This window comes from Colobus angolensis, unplaced genomic scaffold (genome assembly GCF_000951035.1).
Source record: "Colobus angolensis palliatus isolate OR3802 unplaced genomic scaffold, Cang.pa_1.0 Scaffold69, whole genome shotgun sequence".
NCBI lineage: Eukaryota > Metazoa > Chordata > Mammalia > Primates > Cercopithecidae > Colobus > Colobus angolensis.
The window spans coordinates 4,425,342-4,446,999 of record NW_012120598.1 but is presented as its reverse complement, the minus strand read 5'-3'; the positions used below and the strand labels follow the sequence as shown (position 1 = coordinate 4,446,999).

The 21,658-nt window shown below is 41.8% G+C and overlaps 1 protein-coding gene and 1 long non-coding RNA gene across 10 annotated transcripts in view; one reads left to right on the top strand and one right to left on the bottom strand.

Annotated features, from left to right (window-relative positions):
* APP (amyloid beta (A4) precursor protein) overlaps window positions 1-15,358 on the bottom strand; it is a 301,277-nt gene extending 285,919 nt beyond the window's left edge. For 8 of the 9 annotated variants that reach the window (XM_011926487.1, XM_011926488.1, XM_011926489.1 and 5 more), the window contains exon 1: window positions 14,799-15,344. In XM_011926487.1, the coding sequence (XP_011781877.1) occupies window positions 14,799-14,855 (57 nt within the window). In that variant the 5' untranslated portion in view covers window positions 14,856-15,344. Of the gene's footprint in view, window positions 1-14,798 lie in introns of all 9 variants that reach the window. The other variant, XM_011926496.1, reaches the window with a different exon arrangement.
* LOC105500817 lies at window positions 3,229-19,761 on the top strand. The gene is made up of 2 exons (XR_001000086.1): window positions 3,229-3,401; window positions 19,573-19,761. It is a non-coding gene; the product is annotated as an uncharacterized LOC105500817 (long non-coding RNA).
* The last annotated feature ends 1,897 nt before the right edge of the window (window positions 19,762-21,658 follow it).

Below are 21,658 nucleotides of genomic sequence, written 5' to 3'. Positions count from 1 at the left end.
CAGGTTGAGCAGACTCTCCTAGAGCTGCACTGTCCAATACAGTAGCCACTAGCCATTGGTGGCTACTAAGTACTCGACATGCAGCTGGTATGAGTTAAAATATGTGAAATATGTGACCAGGCGTGGTGGCTCACAACTGTAATCCCAGCACTTTGGGTGGCCAAAGCGAGCAGGTCACTTGAGGTCAGGAGTTCAAGACCAGCCTGGCCAACATGGTGAAATCTCATCTCTACCAAAACTTTAAAAAATAAAATTAGCTGTGTGTGATGGTGCACGCCTGTAATCCCAGCTACTCAGGAGGTTGAGGGAGGAAAATTGCTTGAATCCGGGAGGTGGAGGTTGCAGTGAGCCAAGCTGGTGCCACTGCACTCTAACCTGGGTGACCGACTAAGTGAGACTCCGTTTCAAAAATAATAATAATAATAAAATAAAAAATAAATATGTGAAATGTGAAAATTTTGAAGACATAATATGAAAAAATAATGTATTTCATAAATAGCTTTTATATTGCCCACCTGTTGAAATAACATTTTGAATTTAGTGACATACTAAAATTAATTTCATCTGCTTATTTTTTTATGTGGCTACCTGAAAACTTTAAATTAGATCTAATGGTCCCATTATACCTCTATTGGATAATTCTGCTCTAAAGTCAGACCTGGGCATCCATGAAGCCCAGAGGAATTCGCAGAAGAAATGAGCCCAGGGCCCTGTATGGAATACAGACCTGGAGGTTACCATTTCCATATTAAATGTATAAAGGGCTGTTTTAAAACCATGCTTTTGTTTTCTTATTTTGTGCACCAACAATAAATCAACAGCAGATATCATTGGGTCTAAAAATAATTGATATCTGGCCGGGCGCGGTGGTTCATGCCTGTAATCCCAGCACTTTGGGAGGCCCAGGTGGGCGGATCACGAGGTCAGGAGATTGAGACCATCCTGGCTAACACAGTGAAACCCCGTCTCTACTAAAAATACAAAAAAAATTATCCAGGCGTGGTGGCGGGCGCCTGTAGCCCCAGCTACTCGGGAGGCTGAGGCAGGAGAATGGCACGAACCCAGAAGGCAAAGCTTGTAGTGAGCCGAGACCATGCCACTGCACTCCAGGCTGGGCAACAGAGCGAGACTCAGTTTCAAAAAAAAAAAAAAAATTGATATCACTTCATTTACGCTATGACTGAATCCTAATATCATGCAGGCCTTAACGATACTCCTAAGTGGATGTGCCTTTATGCAGGCACTTGTAGCCTATTTTGTTTTCTATGAATTGAATATATATTTAAAGTAATATCTTACTTCATAAAAGATTATAATCTCCCATTTTTAAAAACACATCTGATATTAGTAGGAATAACTAAAAGGAACTCATATGAATAGACCACATTTTTATTTCATCGATATCTAACTAGGAACATTGCAACCAATTTTTGCAATCTGTATTAGTTTGTTTAATGTATTTTAAAGATCAAAGAAGCAGAGATAGTTTCTAGAGAGCTTATTTACTTAAAAATACAACAGATATGAATAAATAAAATATTAATAAGATTCAGGTGAGATGAGTGAGTACTCAAGTTCTCTTTTCTCACACCATATTCTTGCAGTGCCAACTTTTTCAGTTCAATGACTTTATGCAAAGGTATACATCTAACTGCCTGCAAAATCAACTACTGACTATTTTAAATCGGATACAGCAAGCTACAGCCCCCAGCTCTGCAATCCAAAGCCAGCAAAGGCCACCCATTTCAGACTGGGTTTGAAGCATAGCCAGTTATGAGAGCTCAAATATTTTCAGATATATGAAAACAGAAAAGAATTCAGAAATATACATTATTTGGCAGACAATTTTTTAGAAGCAAGTTTCTCAAATTATGTAATACAAACTATATGACTATTAGAAAATTATGCATGAATTAAAGGAGATTTATTTAATTTTCAAATTCTAATATAATTAAAGAAAATTTTCAAACTTACCTACATGGGCTTCACGGGTGAAAAAAGTATCATTTAAAAATATGACCAATGTAATATGACAGAAATATACATTCAAACATCTGATAACTACTCTAATTTTCATAAATCAACTATGTGACACATGCACAAATTTTCATGTGTTTTTCTGAAGGTGGTATTCAGAAGTGATAATTTTCCTGACAGTTTAACATTTTTTAAAGAAGACATGCCAAGATTTAAATAATCTAGCTTTTTGATTACTCTTTTTTTGGAGACAGAGTCTGGCTCTGTTGCCCAGGCTAGAATGATCTCAGCTTACTGCAACCTCTGCCTCCTGCGTTCAAGCGATTCTCCTGTCTCAACCTCCCAAGTAACTGAGACTACAGGCATGCACCACCACGTTCGGTTGATTTTTGTATTTTTTGTAGAGATGGGGTTTCACCATGTTGGCCAGACTGGCCTTGAACTCCTGACCTCAAGTGATCCACCCACCTCAGTCTCCCGAAGTGCTGGGATTACAGGTGTGAGCCACCGCGCCCGGCCTTTTTGATTACTCTTAAAACTGCGGGATCAAAAAGGAAATGTTAGAAAATAAAACCAACAGCAGAAAATAAAACTAAGAGCAGCTTCTGAGGAATCATATTTTAGACATTTCTTTAAGACAGATCCTGTAATATGTCAAACTATTGGAACATATTTCAAATAAATATTTAAGTGAAGACAAAATCCCTACTACGAAACCTCCAAATACTCCCTAACAATGATGATTCTATCAGGCTACTCAGAACTACAAGTTTTCCCCACATCTTGATTTTATAGCATACTTTCTGTGACATATATTCATTTCATCACTTCTAGAATAACTGAAATGAACGAGAAAATAGGTAAGGAATTAAAATAAATTTTAAAATGGCAGTCCCATTCTTACTGACATAAATTTATTAAGATCAATGTTCCTTTTTTCATAGATCTTCCCATTCTGTTTCAATAACACCAGCAAGCATAAACAGATCTGAAAAGCTACGCAGCTACAGAAAAGAGGTTCAGCATGACAGACAGATCTAGCTCAAAAGAGGTGCTCAGTATCAAGTTCTTTTCTAAAAACCTCAAAGCTTGTTTTGTCTGCTGTTGCTTTCAAAGAACAAGCACAACAAAATTGCTTTAAGGAAGTCTCTAGATCAAACGAAAGATAGTTAACCAACAGGGAGAGTAAGCCGACTGCCACTGCTATCCACACAGGGCCACAGAAATGATCCCTTTGTTCCATCACTCTGGTTGGAAGGCTTTCCCAGGAATGCAAGTCTGAACCACCTTGAGTTCCCTCAGCCAGAATGAAAGCTCAGCTCTTGGATGTTTCTACCATAAAAATGAGAAAGCATTTCCTACCTCCTCCTCTATCAGTCCACAAAGATGTGCTTCCTGTGTGGCTGGCTAGCAGATAAGGGAAGGTAAGCAAATCCCAAAAGCCTACTCTAATCGCTCATGGAGAATCTTTGCTTTGGTTCAGAACGTTAAGTCTACCCATGTTCCTCTATCCCTTTATGGTACTGTATTTCTTCTACATCCCAGAATGTCAGTTGTTACCCAATATCCTACCTGTCCTTTATCCTTACGAAGAGAGCCGGAAATGTTATTTCTGATGGCAGTGCTCCCAGCTAATAGCGCACATTTACACGCTCCCTTGCGTCGAGGTGTCACTAACCGGCCCATGAGATGAAGCAGACATTGAAAAGGACTTCTACAAACCTAATTGAACCATGGTCATCAATGCCTTGTCCCCATTTTACAAACATTTAAAAGTACTCCATTGCTAAGAAAATGAAGTTCAAACTCATTAAGGGCATCCAAAATTTATAATCTCCCACTGTCTCTCTCACTTATTTATCCCGGGTTTCCTCCTTTGAAACTCTACACCCTCCCTGTTTTTTCTGTCTGGGAAACCCTCCACACCCCAGTTCACCTTCACGCATCCTTGAAACCTAGTTCAAATGCTGCCTGCCTTCTCTGGGAAGACTTTGTACCTCCTCTATTATAGCCTGTGGCACACTGCACCTCATTATTTCTCCGCCTCTTTCTTCCCACACTGGACTGCGGAATTCCTCAAGGCACAGGCTGAGCTACCTTTCCATTTACTCACAGCTCCACCCAGATTCTAGATCTCCTGTCATAAAGGAAACAGAATCCTTGCAGTATATGTCCATAAAATGAATGATAATTTCAAAAATTCAAAATAAGAGAAACAGTGAGATAGTAAAAAAAAATTTTTTTTTGAGACGGAGTCTTGCTCTGTCGCCCAGGCTGGAGTGCAGTGATGCGATCTCGGCTCACTGCAAGCTCCGCCTCCCGGGTTCACGCCATTCTCCTGCCTCAGCCTCCCGAGTAGCTGGGACTACAGACGCCTGCTACCACGCCCGGCTAATTTGTTGTATTTTTAGTGGAGACGAGGTTTCACCATGTTAGCCTGGACGGTCTCAATCTCCTGACCTCGTGATCTACCCGCATCGGCCTCCCAAAGTGCTGGAATTACAGGCGTGAGCCACTGCGCCAGGCCATAAATTAATACTTTTTTAAACATCTTAACTCCAAATCAGTGTCAACATCACAGAAGTCAATCACAAATGCCCTGAGAAAACTTGCAGTAGAGACATAACAGGTGAATGCACAATCCAAATACTCAGTGAAACGTTCTGCATTAAACCTTCCCCCGCATCTGCTCGCAGAAGAATCATGGGCTTGGCTTGGCTTTGTATTCAACCTCTGATAGAAACGAGCAAACAAGCAGTGAAGTTAACATGTCAGACTGCTCTGTAAATCTGAATAACTTCACATGTGATAATAAACTCTTAAGAAAGCATCCAATGTCTTTTTCTGTGCAACGAAAAGACACTAATATTTTCTTCTCATCTCATCGGCTATTAAATCAATAAATACAATTAAAAATACATGCACATAAATACTCCCAATAAACTGAATGGATGCTTCCCATCTGTGTCCCTACAATATGATCCAGAATATTCACAATGACATAAATTTAACCTTTGAGTCTAAATAGCAAATACAAAAAAAGGAACTACCAAGAAAGAGGGAAAGTCAGCCTCCTATTTTGTTCATTTAAGTATAACCTCTCTGCCACCACAACATTCATTATGTTTGTCCTGGACAGTTCTAATGGCCATGCTGATTGATGCTCAGTGTTAAGGCCACCTCTGTCCAACAGACTTTGCTTCTACTCTGTTTCAGCCAAATACATGGCTGCTCTATCATCACCTGGAAATCTCCCAGCTTCCCTCAGGAATTCCCCCCTCTCCTATTTCACTGAACAAGCAGGAAAGAGTGATTCCAAATTGCAGTTTTGTCTCAGATGTACTCTTGAAAGTGAAACCCTCCACAATTTAACTAGCAGCAGTGCTGTAAGCTGCCTTTGCATTCAATCACCCTGTGGGTTAGCCAAGAACAGACAACCACAGAATTTTTATATTCGGTTTACTTTTGTTGGATTTAAATTTTCTGGATTCTGTGGTATAAGAGGATTTAACACTTGACACAAAACATTCAAAATAAGATTGAGAAAACACTAGCAAGATACAAGGCTAATCATAATGACCTCAATTAGATTTTTCAATGCCTGTCAAGTTAATGGTAGGTAGTGGTACTGGCTTCAAGCCCTTCAAATTGAAAAATACAATTCTTTTAGATAACAGAGGTAATAGAATTCACTATTTTTTTTAAAGGGCCAATTTTGATCCTCGTAACACTAAACACTAGCTGTAAAATGGCCAAAAAAGGAGCCAAAAAAAAAAGACAATGACAGGGAAATTTTCATTTTGATGCCACTCAATTTAATTCCAATACATATTTTCTTTCTAGACTCTACTATCTTCTTCACATAAAATTATTTCTAGGCACCCTCTATTGAAAGTGTCCCAATCAATCAGGGCATGGATGAAATATTTCAAGAATGAGGCAATTTTTTTGCAGGCCAACTGAATTTCTGAAACACAGTTGCAAATGACTGAACATGATAAAGTTATTGACAGTATTTATGAAACTTTTTCACAATAAAATGTTCCAAAAAGAGGCTGAAAAAAAATGAATCTTATTTAAAAGGCTTTAATCTTCTTTCTATGCTTGTTCACAATTTCTTAAACGTAAGAGAAGGTCCCACAGCTGTTAGAATCTTTAATCTGAACGTAATTCTTTATCACCACAACACAGAATTTCTAGAGCACTCACTGATGTTATTTAGTACATACAAAATGTAAGGCATTATCATGAGTGATCAAACAAATTACTGTATAGAAAAATGTGTGATCACAATCAATACTAAATTCTCTCCCCCACCATTTGTTTTCAACATTTAATCACCCAAAGTAGATCTCCTGTCTACAATTATTCTTTTACATTACAGTAAATATATAGTTCCTGCCCCCAGATATCTTGTTTACCTTCACGTAGTGAAATGATCAGAGAACTTTGACAATACTACAGTAACTATCACATTCACATCACACATCCTTCTACGTAGCATTCTCTTATATTCCTTATCCAACTTAATTTTTCCCAAGTCACTTCCTTCTTCCTTTTTATTCTGTCTACCCGCTTGGGAACAAGGACCTTGAAAATATTTGTGAAATGAAGGAGTGAACCTTTCTTGGTTGTACCCGTAAGAATCTAGATTTCTTTGTGTATAAAAATAAGCTAATTTCTAAAGAAATTTGGTTTTAATTTTAAATTACTAATCAATGTAATATGTAAGTATCTGATTAATTATTCTTAGAATAATTAGTCTGCATATTTTCACAATTCTTTGGGAGTTTCTTAGGTACTCTTCAGTTATATCCTCAAACTAATTTACTGTAATGACAAAATTGTATTTGTGTTAAACCATAATAAGCAATTGAGAGCATCAGGATGGAGAATATTTGCTATTACATATGACTTTTCATATGATGGGTTTTAATGTTAGTCTCTGAAGACTGAAGCTAAGACTTCAAAAACTTTGCATCAGTTTTAAAGGCTTAATCTTTGAAGTAGATGAGGATTTTTTTAAAGATGAAAAAAATCAATAAATATGGTTAAGAAACAGTGCTTATCCATCTTTATTCTATGAGCCTATCAACTCAATTATAAACAAAATAACTGGGTAATGATATTTATAAAAACAACGTTGGCCAGGCACAATAGCTCACATCTGTAATCTATCTCTTTGGAAGGCCGAGGCAGGAGGATTGCTTGAGCCCAGGAGTTCAAGATCAGCCTGGGCAACATAGTGGGGACCCCATCTCTACAAAACATTTAAGAAATCAGATGTGGTGGCAGGTGCCTGTAGTCCCAGCTACTCTGGAAGCTGGGGCAGAAAGATGGCTTGAATCCAGGAGGCCACAGTTACAGATCACACCACTGCACTTCAGCCTAGGTGACAGAGTGAGGCCTTGTCCTGAAAACAAAGAAACAAAACCAAACACAGTATCATTGTGCTTTTGAAAATTCATCCAATAGTAGGAGCAGATATAACAAGTCCTTTTTTTAAGATGAATCAGCCTTTAATGGATAATGCCATTTTCTTTACTTTCTCTTAAAAATAAAATTTATGTTGCCTCACCAATTTTACTGTGAAGTAACAAGCACACACAAGACAAGGAAAAACTAAACAAATGAGTTTGTAGTAACTTGAGGTGAGGAGCAGGTCTGAAACACGTAAGTCTATCTCAACAGTAGGATTAAACCGCTCATTTTTCTTCTGTAAAGTATCTCCATGGGGTCAAAATTTATTAGTCATTAAAGGTTTGAAATTTAGCAAAGCAACAAGAGTAATGACACATTTCTTCACTTAATACAAATGACTTTTCTTTATGCAACAGATCTCTTATTCTCATAAGTATCCTTTATGGCTGAAAAGTAATTTATCAGTCTCTATCATCTAGGATGCCTTACATTTTTCAATGAAGATAGTATGTGGCTTTCCGGAAGCTAATGAAAGCCAAATTATTAGATAAGAGACAAATTATTAGATTCTCTCAAAAAAAGACTCAGGCAAAAAAAAAAAAAAAATTCCTATCAAAATCACCAAAAAATGGGCCAGGTGCAGTGGCTCACGCCTGTTATCCTAGCACTTTGGGAGGCCTAGGTGGGTGGATCACTTGAAGTCAGGAGTTCAAGACCACCCTGGCCAATATGGTGAAACCCCATCTCTACTAAAAATACAAAAAATGGGCCAGGTGCAGTGGCTCACGCCTGTCATCCCAGCACTTTGGGAGGCCTAGGTGGGTGGATCACTTGAAGTCAGGAGTTCAAGACCACCCTGGCCAATGTGGTAAAACCCTGTCTCTCCTAAAAAAATACAAAAGTTAGCCAGGCGTGGTGGCACATGCTTGTAAACCCAACTATTCGGGAGGCTGAGGCACAAGAATTGCTTGAGCCCGGGAGGCAGAGGTTGCAGTGAGCCAAGATCATGCCACTGCACTCCAGCCTGGGTGACACAGTGAGACCCAGTTAGTTTCCAGAAAAAAAAAAAAAATCACCAAAAAACAAAAGAATGACAATTATTCTTGTTGAATCAATTTCTCATAAGAAAACCTTCTGAATTTGTGAAGAAAAAAGAGAGGAACCATCTGGAAATTAGGAGATTCAAACACTGTTTTGGGTCCATCATTAATAAGACCTTAAGGAATCTGCACTTCATTCATCAGGATCCATCCATTTACAAAACAGGCTTATTCATCTTTTCCCTTTTCCAAAATGTTTGTCCTATTTATTCCTCATCCCTGCTCATGGACCCTCCACTCCTGCTTCTGAAACCATCTTATTCACTCCTCACTGTATCTACTTTAAACAGGATGTTTATTACAAATATGGCTTCTGTCATTACTACATTCTCATACTTGAACTCATTTCTTGTTTTCTTGTCTTTGGTTGGACAGGACAATTATAATTACGTGAGCTGGTTAACAAAAACCTGTGTAAATTCTTTGGGACTCTGCTTCTTGATTTTTCACTGTGTTAATCATAATTTAACCTCAGTATCACCAGTTTCCTACACTCAAGGCTTTCAAATATCCTTAGCCTGCTTTTGAAGCTAAAAACCTTTTATTTTATGAGCAACATATGCTGATTTTAAATATATATATATAATTTCAATTAAACAGCAGATTACTATAAAGTTTTCCCGCACTCCAGCCTGAGTGACACAGCGAGATTCTGTCTCAAAAAAAATAAAAAAAATAAAAATGGTCTACATTCATGTTATGTGGAAAAAAAGAAAAAAAAAAAAAACTAGGTCTTTCCCATTTGTGTAAAAAATGCTTATGCTTTTTGCACATTTCTGTACTGTTTTAAATTTTTCAATGAGCATGAATTATTTTCATTTTTCAAAAAACCAATCAAAATACACAATACATATTTAATAAATGAAATTTTATAACATGTATTCTAAAAATTGTATCTGAGACACCATGTGCTTTTTAAATTTAGATCAAACTCATAGATAACGATCTGACAATTTCCTGCAATAGTCTTAATTGGCCAATAAGTAAATTAATTTGTCAATAAGTGAAACATCATATAGATTTTTAACTTTCAACTATGCAGGAAACTTACATATATACTCATTGTACATCATCATCATCACCATACATACTAGCAGTAACAAACACACAGTGTTTATGCTATGCCATCAGATTACATACATATTAACTCACACTGTTTCAAGCATTTAACATAGATATTAATTCGATCCTCAATAACTAGAAATACTCATCCCATTTAACAAAGGAAAAAACTGAGGCACAGAAACTTGCCCATGGACACTAGCTCAAAAGAGACAAAGACAGAATTTATACCCATGCGTTCCTGCCCTGGTCCAAACTCTCTTGATTAGTGTGCAATGCCACCTTCTCTACACACCTGAGAACACTCAATGACTCAGTGTTATCGGCCTAACATCATGCCTGGCATCAAAATCAACATTATAAATTGAGAATAACTCTGGTTCTTTCTATAGAGGTGAGATTTTTAGAAACCTCTCATCTTCCCCATTTTAACTACCTTCTTGGGTGAGACACTATCACTCTCGCAAGGTTCAAGCTAATTCTGTATTGCATGTTTCTTCAACATGCAGCCACACAAAATAAACCTAAATAAAATACCTTAGGTTTCTATTTCAGCAGATTTAATACATGTGAACCTGAGACTTCATGTGGCCCTCTTTGAATAGTCAGCTATCTAATCTATTCAGCATCCCTTTTTCATGAAGTTATTAATGGATGATCATATCCAGGCTGTTAAATTTAAATATGTGAATTTATTTCTAGAGCAATCATTGTACTCCAGTCTTTGCTAGATTTCTACGTCTAAAGAGGTACCGGTCAAGCGTATCTATTAACCAAGAGTAAAGAGGAAAATTTGGCAAACTTTTTTCCCAAGAAAAATGCTAGTGTCCTCACAGTAACGGTTATTTCTTAAGCTATCCACACTAAACTGAATAAATAGTTACATAACATTTCCCCCTTTACTAAGTTTTCACTTGCCAAATCAGCTTCAGGGTTTGAGTTCTGTCTGCTTTTCTTCTTATACAACAATAAAAAGAAGAGATACGTATTTTATTGATTAAACTTGCTACTCATTCTGGGGTGTGCTCATTCCTTCCCCTGCCACCTTCTGTCTTCCCCCACCCACTCATGAGGGTGTATCTGTACACCGGCTGTGAGACCCATGGGGTGACAGCATCTCCTATCCATCCCCACTCCATACATTTGCATCTGAGCTCTCACGATGAAAACGAAAAGATTTTTCTGTTTCTGTTTTCTTCAGCCCTTTTCTGTCTTCAAAGCCAATCTCCTCTGTTCAACTCATAGGAACATTTATACTATTTTATGGAATAGTGTTGCCTGAGTGTAGAATCACAACAAAGCCAGTTGAGATCTTTAAATTAAAAAAGAAAAAAAAGAAAAAAAAATTTCATAATCAAGCATAGTCAAGTGAAACAGAGAGAGGTTGAAAACCACCAGACAAAAAACACAAACAGAAAATGTGATTTTTCCCTATCCTCCTCGTTGCCACTCAGGGAATCACTTTGTGATGCTACTGAAGCTCTCTGGTCCTGCATTCAGCCCCTTACCTTTGACCTCTCAACTCCTTATTTCCAATTCCCTACTCCTCTTTAGAGCACCCTGTACCAGCATCTGTCACTCAAGTGAGAGAAAGAGAGAGAGACAGTCAGACAGATGTGTGTGTGTGTGTGTGTGTGTGTGTGTGTGTGTGTGTGTGTGTCTATCTGGGAGAGGCAGAGAGGAATGTAAACACATATTGTATATGCAAAAACTTAACCTCAAATCCCCAGACCTGGGATACAAACCTGGCTGGAAATTTACTACCAGGAAATGCTCCAGGATTATCTATTATCTCATCCCATTATTCCTATAGTTTTTAAATACAGGAAGTTTTCTCTGTAACATATTTACTCAGTATACTTAATCTCTATTTTCCTTTTGGTATTTTAGTACATTCCACTTTGTTTTGTTATCATGTGCATGTTTTATTTACCCTGCAAACTTCCTGACAGGGGAGAGAGGAGGGAAGGGGAGGTAATAAGGTATGCAGTCAAACTAAACCTTACATTCTGGAAGCTTTACATTTAAAATGCATCTGCACAGGTTGATCTTTACATTTGTGATTGATAGAGATTTTAAAAGAAATGTATTAAGATGCTTTGTAAGATTCTCAAGGTAATACAATTTGCAGAAACAATGTACATTTCTACTGAATTTAATGCATTTCTCAATGATAGTTTAGTGGCCACATGAAACGCAAGTAATAGCTATGCTTATTTCCAGAATGACTAGTCAGTCAAATACATGCATACAAATATTTGCAGAAGACTCTAGTATGCAAAAAACAGTAACATAAAATAGAGATCCTCTAGCAACAAGACTTAACATAAAGATAACCTCTCCCATTCCTTCAAGCCAATATTCAGTTGATCACATTTTTTTTTAAAATTTTTTTGAATCAGTCATTCCTCATTTAACCTTGAGAACTTGCATGTTCCTTTTCATTTCCTCAGTCAGGACCAGTATTATTCCATTTAGCAACTTCTCCGCAGTACTAATAGCCTTGCAAGTGTCGTTCAGGAGCCTCTGCTGGTTACAGTGACAAGAGAAAAGCTTCTGCAGTCCGCCAGTTATCATGGTTTCTCACCGATTAGCAAGAACCATGACTCCTTACAGATCACCATTAAACCTGAGCTTTACTATTCTGTGTGTGGGCTTCTACCTTTAGGGAGGTACTAGTCAGTAGCAGTAGGTTTCCATAAACTATAAATTAGCACTACCACAAAGGTAAGATGATTGTGACTAGGTTAAACCCTCAAGAGAGGGAAACAAAACTTAAGAGGAAGCTAGATTTAAAAATAAATAAATATTAGGGTAGTGAAACATCATATAGATTAGGGTTTGTTAAACTCACACCTCTATCAACACACCAGCCAAAATCATCCACCCAGATAATAACCTGTTTCACCTGCAAGCCAAGGCCCCATTATCATTGCCCTTATTCATTTCTTTTTTACAGCCACCTGCAGCAGAGCTATTTTCTAAGCTCTAAAAAGAGAGTCAACTCATAATTACATCTTTTCAGTGGACACAGAGAGGGCCAGATAAACCACTCTCAAACCTCAGTAGACTGAACTACCTACCCTTCTATCAACACTTTGCAAAATGGAATAACGTGACTCTCACCTCCACCCTTTAAAGGAGTTAATAGCTAGTGAAAAGCTCCCAAAAGATGGCAGAAACAGCAAATTAATGCAATTAAACAGACCAAAAACTAAATTCGAATCTGCCTGCATGCTTCCTCTTTTTATACAAAAATATTGCTCAACAAAGTTACATATTTAAGTTTTGACTAAAGCTTCAAACATGAGGTTATTATATGCTTTTAATTCCTTAAATATACGTTTTTTAATTTGTACTAAGACCATTCAGGAAAACGGGAATAATTCTACAAATAAATGTAAGTCATGAGAGAAATCAGAATTCTCTTAGTTAAGAGCATTTTTTTTAAAACATGGAGAACGAAATTCTTTAACTCTTAAAACAACCTGTCTTAACTAGCCCTAAGGTGATTCCTGAGCCACTTGTGGGTAAAAATCAGAAGGGAAAAAAGTTCAATGACCTTGCAAATTATGAACTAAAAAACTGTAATGGTGTGATAGTCTATACAGCCTCAGGAAAACATCTGTCCGGAAATTGCTTTTTTTCTTTTGGAAAATTACTAGGAGGTTGGGGGAAAAGAGGGGAAAAAAAGGGAAGGGAAGGTTGCAAATGGTTAAGATGCCAAACACGAACCCAACCGACGTGAAATACAACCTTCTCTGGCCCAACTGTCATGCAAACAACTTCTAAGCATCTTTAGATGTAAAGAAAAACAGTCATTGTGCACAGGCGTTAGCTGAATGTTCGAGAGTTGGATGAATGGGGAAGACTTGTTATACACCTAGTGGTGGGTGGATTTCACTAGGCTGCAGCCTCCACACAGCTTTTCTTTGCTGCACTGCAGAGGCGCCATCTTCTCCGTCTTAATCTTCACTCAATTCAATCCTTTTATATCTGCACCCTAAAAAAAAGACCCTTCGGACCCTCCCCAGCATCCTGTGCCCCCAGGGGAACTAACCCAGAGTCCCCAGAGGTGCTAGAGAAGAGGCCGCGCCTTAATAAGACGAACGCCTCCTTGGATGCACAGGACAGAGCCCGTGCCTCCCCACCATCCGCCACTGCCCTTTCCAGACGCACACCCTACTCTCCGCCTTATTTCCTCCCCGCCAAGGACTTTACAGCCCAGCAGAGAATTAAGCGTCAGAGGTGATCCGAGGGTGGGAAGCAGACGGGCCCCAAGGCTCCTCCAGAGGCCCCGGCAGCGTCTCTGCCCCCTCCAGGGCGGACGCGCAGCCAGGGAGCCGGGCCGGAGCCTCGGTGGCGCACCGAGACTAACGCGACTCGGCCCAGAGCGCCCGGGCCGGTGAGGGCGGGGTGGTGTCGCGGCTTTTGCTCCCGGGGACCTTCTGCCTCTCAGGCAGAAGCCTAGGGTGCCAGCAAACTCCCGGGACGTTCAGGCTGGCGAAGGTGCGGGGTGGCTTTGCTTCTCCGACCCCTCCCATTTCTCGCAACTTACACAAAAGGGAGACGCGGAAATGCACAAAGTTTGCCTGCGGAAGACGGTGCGCGACCCCGGCGCCGGCTCGGGCTAGGGTCGCACCCAGGCGGCCGCCGCCAGCAGCCGCGAAAGAGGAGGTTCGAACAAGGAAGGGGGGTGGGGGTGAGAGGGGAAGGTGAAACGAGGCGGAGAACGCAGGGAAAAGCGAGGGGCCCCTAGCTTCCCGGGCTGTCCCGACTCCTCCTCCTCCCCAGGGCCCAAGAGAAAGGAAAGGGCAACGATTCAAGAGCAGAGGACTGGCTTCAGGGACGCTGCGTTTTCGGTTTTCCCACGTGCTCCTTCCCCTTCCTCCCATCTGAACGTCTCTCGCCTCCCCCCGACCCCGCTTCCAAGGCAGGGACTGAGTCGGGGTCTGGGCTCAGGGTCGTCCCCTCCCCTTCTCGCCCCTGGCTGGCGCGGAACCAGAGAGCCCAGCGCCTCTCCCGCTCCCTCTCCGCGGGCCGGAGCGCGAGTCCCTGGGGCAGGGCTGGGCCGAAAGCTAGGATGCGCTGGACGTCCGCACGCGGGGGCGGAGAGGAGAGGGGTCCCCTTGACGGACCCCTGGCTTCTCTGCATTAAAGACTTGGGTTAAGGTCTTTGGGGGGGATCGGGTCCCCGCCATGCCCGCCTCCCCCCGCCTTCCGAGGCGCGGCACCCACCTCCAGCGCCCGAGCCGTCCAGGCGGCCAGCAGGAGCAGTGCCAAACCGGGCAGCATGGCGACCCTGCGCGGGGCACCGAGTGCGCTGCTGTGCGAGTGGGATCCGCCGCGTCCTTTCTCTGCCCGCGCCACTACTGCCGTCTCCGGGGGCCCCCGCGCGCGCTGCTCCGGGTGCTCTCGCCTACCGCTGCCGAGGAAACTGACGGAGCAGGAGCGCGGCGGCGAGGCTCGGAGCCAGGCGAGTCAGCTGATCCGGCCCACCCCGCTCGGCACTCGAGAGAGGCCCCTAGCGGCGCCGCCGGGTAGCTGCGCCCGCTCGCGCCGGGAGGGGCCCGCGCCCCGCGCCCACAGGTGCAGCGCCCTGGGCGCCGCCTGCACTCCACGCGTCCCCCTCAGCTCCCCGGCCGACGGCCCACCTGGGCTTCGGGAACGGTGGGAGGGAGAATCTGGGGCCAGGAGAGGGACGGTGCAGGATCAGGGAAAGGTGAGTCCTAGGACGCTGGGGCTCTAGAAAAGTCGGGAGCGCTCCCGCTCGTCCCCGTGAGCTTGAATCATCCGACCCCGCAGGCCTCCCGGGGGTGTCGTGTAAAGGACTGCTGCTAGGGTGCGTTTTTATCCGCAGTTCGTTTTTTCTCTCGGTTTGGAGAGGTGGGGCAGGCGTTTCTGGAAAAGAATGAGAACGAGTGAAGCTTAAAGGAAATAGGATTTTCTTTGCTTGTTGAGACAGCAAAAGCCTCATTTTTTAACCCGCAACGTCAAAAGCAGCCACGAGCAACCTGGAATTTCTATCTTTAGCGCGAACCAAAGGAGAAAGGCTCGGGACCTGGCAAAGAAGCGGGCAACCCATTTACTTCTTCTTGAAAGCAGGGTTCTGGGCTTGGGTTTTGTTTCTTTCTTATGTTTTTGTTTGTTTTAGTTTTGTTTTGTGAAAGGGGGCAATCAGTGTGGATTTTGCGGGGGGCGGGGGTCTTTTGTTGTTGTTGTTAAGCAGGGATGTAACATCCGCCTGAGTTGGGGACGAAGGAAAAATTAGGAGAGATTATTCGTATTCGACCTCCGTAAATAAGGGCTTCTGACCTCAAACTCTGCCCTTGTTCTTCGTTGTGTCTGTCCTAAATTATAGAAATGAACCTTCTGCCACGCCACTTTCTCCTGGATTAAACACAAACCGTCCACTGTCCAGTTAGTGTCTAGATAGTTTAGAATACTCTAGAACTGCCCATATGTATCCCCTGCTCTTGACCTGAAGTAGCATTAGTCACCAAGCCACACAGGGCTTGGAGCGGAGGACTGAAGCCAGGGAGTGCTCTGGCCTTCCGAGGGCTGCACTGCAGCCTGCCTTCTCTCCCCTGCTCATTCCGCTGACAAGGGTGCCTAGGCCCGGGAAGGATGGCTCAGCCAGTGGGGTTCAGACTTCCTTCCTGGGAAGTCATTTCTGTACCAGCTCCCCTAAATGTTGTCTTGTGGCTTTCCCTGCACTCGGCATTCAATCTTGAACCTTGGGTTACTTTTACCCCTGCGTGTCCTTTGAATGTCCTCAACAAAAAAGGACAAATATTTGTCGTCATGCAGTATTTGTTTGTATGCTTCATGTCCTTTACTTCCTACGAAAGCCAAAGAGGCTGTTACTATTATTATTCCTATTTATACATCAGGAAAGTGAAACTAATGAACTCCCAAATTTAACAGCAAGTAAATGACGTGAAGTTGGGACAGCAGGGAAAAGCCTAAAGTGACAGGACAAACCCAGTTGTTCACTTTCTCCACCACATAAAGCCACCGCAATTCCCTATTTGTTCCAGGTCTGCATGAGCAAATAAGGCAAAAAAGAAGGCATCTGAATGCAAAGAGAAAGGTGGCCCAAAGCTACAAATTTTGCAGAGTCCATTGCAAAATGCAAATGTGAGACCCTTTGTTTCAAAATTAAGAATTTTAAGGCCGGGCCTGGTGTCTCATGCCTGTAATCCCAGCACTTTGGGAGGCCCAGGTGGTTGGATCACCTAAGGTCAGGAGTTCTAGACCAGCCTGGCCGACGTAGTGAAATCCCCATCTCTACTAAAAATGCAAAAATTAGCCGAGCGTGGTTACTCATGCCTGTAATCCCAGCTACTCCGGGGGCTGAGGCAGGAGAATCGCTTGAACCTGGGAGGCGGAGGTTGCAGTGAGTCAAGGTCATGCCATTGCACTTCAACCTGGGCGATAGAGTGAGACTCTGTCTCAAAAAAAAAAAAAAAAAATTAAGAATTTTAAGATGTCAATGGCAGAGCATTAAACCAAGCATGGGGCTTCTCGCACCGCAGGGCCTGTAAGACTTCCCAGGGTTGCATGCCTGTGAAGCCAGCCCTGGGAAGGAGGAGGCAGTTTTAGTTTAAGAGTAAGAGACTTTTATTGAGCATGAAATTCAAAATTGTAGAGATGAGATCATAATCTATAAAAATTAAAGTTCTTAGATTTAGCAGTTTCTCTTTCCACTGTTGAAATTCACCACACTGACACATTCCCTGGTCAAGATGTTCCTGGGGGAAGACGATTTGCTGCTGATGGCGTCAGAATGATGGACATTGCCTGCATGTTCTCCGGTTCCTTCACTACTCGGAGATCCTGATGGCTTTTTGCTTCTCAGTCAGTACCTCTGTTCTGCATTTAATGCCATTTCCTGCCCTGAGGTATCTTCCAGATCCTCTCAGCACCAAATACAGGAACATCCCTAGTTAGAATCCTGCTAAGTTGGGGAAGGAACCAACAGCCACTTGTCTGCTGGAATTCCTATAACAGCATCCCCATCCTAGGTTTCAGTGCCTCCATTTGTGAGATATTCACCGGCTCTCCAGACTGTGCATTCTATCTTTGGGCATTTCTGGTTACTCGAATGTTCTTACCCCATTTAAAGCTCACATCCCCCGCCTTTAAACTCCCACTGAGATATCCTTGTATCCCCAGTGACCAAGCAGAATAATTCTTTTCCACACTTCAGATCTTTACACATTTGCCAGTGGTTTTCATGCGTCTTCCTCTAGAGTCTCCTCTTCACAAGGTAAAACAGGCACTTCCTTCAACAGTTGCATATTGGCATATTTTCTGGTTCCCTCCACACCTTGGCCATTCTCTAAATGTGTTCTGGTTTGTCTGTGTCTTTTGACAGTACTCCATGTGTGCTCTGACTACTGCAGCATGGGAGATGCTGCCCACCACTCTGCCTGGAGCCTCATATTGCATTTGACTGTTTTAGTAACCTCATCCCACTGCAGAATCCAGTCGGTCCAGATATGCCAGTTCTATTTTATGCATAGTCTGCTGGGCCACATTTCTGTCGTCTTGTGTTTAGGCTGTTATCTGTGCCCCATAAATATCACCAAAAGCAATCGTTAAGTCTGAGCCAGATGAGCCTGTTGGGCTGCCAGAACTTACCATAGACTGGGTGGATCAAACACCAGAAATGTATTTCCTCACATTTCAGGAGGCTGGAAGTCTGAAATCAAGGTGTTGGCTGGGTTGGTTACTTCTGAGGCCTCTCTCCTTGGCTTGCAGATGGCTACCTTCTCCCTGTATTCTCCCATGGTCTTCCCTCTGTGTTTTACTGTGTCCTAATCTCCTCTTCTTATAAGGACACCAGATACTGGGTTAGGATCCACGCTAATGACCTCATTTAACCTAAATTATATATTTGACCCTATCTCCAAATGTGGTCACCTTTTGAGGTAGTGTCAGGTTAGGACTTGAACTTATGAATTTGGGGGTGGGGGTATATAACAAGTAAAGATTTGGATTTAGAACAGCTAAGACTTATTCTATAATCCTGTCACACATCTTTGGCCTTTATTTCCAATGAGCAATGGTTCTTTCATTTGCAGTTTGAAGATCAGTCAACTCAACGGAAAAAGAAAAAAAAAAAAAGGAAAAGAAATGGAAGAGATCAACTTTCTCTCTGTCCTGCGTGAGTATTGCGTGGTGATCCCCATGCAGCTGGCTTACCCCTCCCGCAATCATCAGGCTCTGAAAAGAAAGAAAATGACCTTTTATACTTTCCTTTAGAAAATTTTGTCAAAGCTTAAACGCTGACATTTGTTGACATTTAAAATCTGTATTAGTTTACTAGAGCTGCCATAACAAAATATCACAGACTGGGTGGCTTAAACCAAGAAATTTATTTTCTCACAGTTCCAGAAAAGTCTGAGATCAAGGTGCAGGTAGGATTGGAATCCTCAGAGGTCTCCTTGGCTTGCAGATGGCTGCACCCTTGCTAAGTCCCCACATATTCTTTCCTCTGCACAAGTACCTCTGGTGTCTCTGTGTGTCCTAATCTCCTCCTCTTATAAGAATACCAGTCAGATTATATTAAGGTCCACCCCAGTGACCTTAATTTAATTAGCTCTTCAGAGGCCCTACCCAAATACAGTCATGTTCTAAGGTACCGGAGATTAGGGCTTCAACATATGAATTTTGAGGGAACATAAGTCTATAACCAAACTCCTAAAATTCCCCTAAAATTATTCTGACATTTTAAGCTACTCTCATGTCCGTCCTTGGGAGTGGATTCCTTCTACTTTGTATTCATGTCCTTTTGAAATCAGAAAGCTTCCTGGGTAACTAGGATATTTCTTTAGCTGCTTCCTAGTTGAATATATGGATTATTTAGCCACTCCAGACTTCCGGTAGTGTTGGAAATTACCATGCTTTCCGTGAAGATGTGACCTTGCTGCGTATCATCTATGTTGGCAGACACAGTGATGTGTTTGAGAGTTCCACATGCCTCTTAACCTGTCTTTCCTCCCAGAACTGTATGCTGATTCCTCATCAAAGACCAGAAGTAGATCCTGAATTGTATTCATTCTCATCTCTTTGTACCTTCTCCAAGACAGGACAGGGTTAACTTCTTTATCTTAACATCAGCCTTCAATATCTACAGAAGTCTAAACTGTAAATAACATTGAAGCTTTGCATAATAAAATTCTTTCCCCCAGTGGTGGGCAGTTTTTCACATAGTAAGATTCTTTTAATCTTTTCTTTCTTTTTAATGAGTAGACATAAAGAAATACTTAAATAAATATTTATCAACTAACATACCTACATTTAACTACATGTACCTAACAGACCTGAATATAGGCAGAGGATGTGACATTTTACTTACCCAGGAGGTAAAGTAAAAGTAACTTACTTTATTAAAGTTACTGCTTCATTTATTGGTCTTTACTTCACTGGTGCATCCATAAAATGTTTACATATTTTTTAAACAATAAAATAGTCTTAAAATTAGTCCTTCTCTCTAATAACTACATAAAACTGCTTTAGAGACAGCCTTCAGATCAACTAAATTATATTTTACAAATGGGCTTAGGTATTTCAGTAGTAACTCTATGAAACAACAAAATTTACTGTTTAACCAGGGACCAATATTGGCAGCTGGCTTCCATAACTTGTTTGAGGAATGTAGTAATTCCAAGGTTGCTGCAAGGACTAATGTACAAGAATATTCCTGTATTTTGTGGAATAAAAAGGAAGAATAAGAGAGGAGAAAGAAATAGATAGTACCCACCAACCCCAGACATAGGGAGTACAAAAATCCATCAAGTAGCCAGAAGATTTAATGGAGCCATGTGGGTCTTACATCAGTTCTTTTCCTGAGAGAACTTTGGATAATAGGGCAACAATATGCTCTGGTGGAAAAGAACTCAGGCCTTGAGAAAGCCTGACCACTACAGTTTCTGAAAAATGCTCCTTTCATTAGGTGGTGTGGTGATGAATTGTAAAGGCACCCAGCACAGTGCCTGGTTTACCATAGAAATCAATTCTTTTTTCTTGAGAGAACAGCAATTCACAATAGCTGTCACTTAAGTGACCAGCATAATCCTGGCTTTGAGCTTGTACTGACTTTGCCAGGGGCTGCCAGTTAGCACAATGGCTGTCAACCCCATGTTATTTATTTGGGTTCCCTAAGTAATGTTTTGCTAATAAAAGCTCTAAATTTGTGAGTGATTTGCTCTTATTTTATTTATTTAATAAATAAAAGTGGCATGATTTATTAATTTAATTAATTAATTATTAGCAGTGGCACAGTCTCAGCTCACTGCAACCTCTACCTCCTGGACTCAAGTGATCCTCCACCTCAGCCTCCAGAGTAGCTGGGGCTACAGGTGCACACCACCATGTCCAGCTAATTTGTGTACTTTTTGTAGAGATGGGGTCTTGCCATGTTATCCAGGCTGGTCTTGAACTCCTGAACTCGTGATCCACCCTCCCTGATCTCCTAAAATTTGGGGATTATAGGCACGAGCCACCATACCTGGTTGATTTACTCTTATTTTAATGTAAATAAAAGCAACTCAGGGTTAGCATCATATCAGGCTACTCTCACTTCTAGTACCTCTCTTGAGTGTGGGAGTAAGGAATGGAGCTGTAGCTAGTTTGCTGAGAACTAGACAAAACCCTGACCACTCCACAGGGCGTGTGCCTAGGATATGAAAGATATGCCTCCTGTTTTCAGATGGCACAGTGCTTGGAAAGGCTGCTTGCCAGAGGTGTTGAAAGGATGCCCTGGGCTGGTCCTGCACAATGGAAGGCCACGTCACATGCTCCAAGAGAGTCACTCCCCAGAGCGGCTGCAGGAAGCCACAGCTCTGTGGCCTGGGATCCTTGCCAACACTGAATACTAGTGATAGACATTGGAGCTGAGGGGATCTTATGCTTCAAGGCAGCTGGACCTCTTTTTTACTAGTCAAATCATACCTGGGGATTGTCTTTCATGTCCTAGAGACTTTGATGAGTAACTCCACTTTTAAAATCCAAGTGAAGGCTATGGCCAGAGAAGCATGACCTGAACCTAAAATGAATGGGAACATTACAGTCTGACCAGCCTTGAGAAT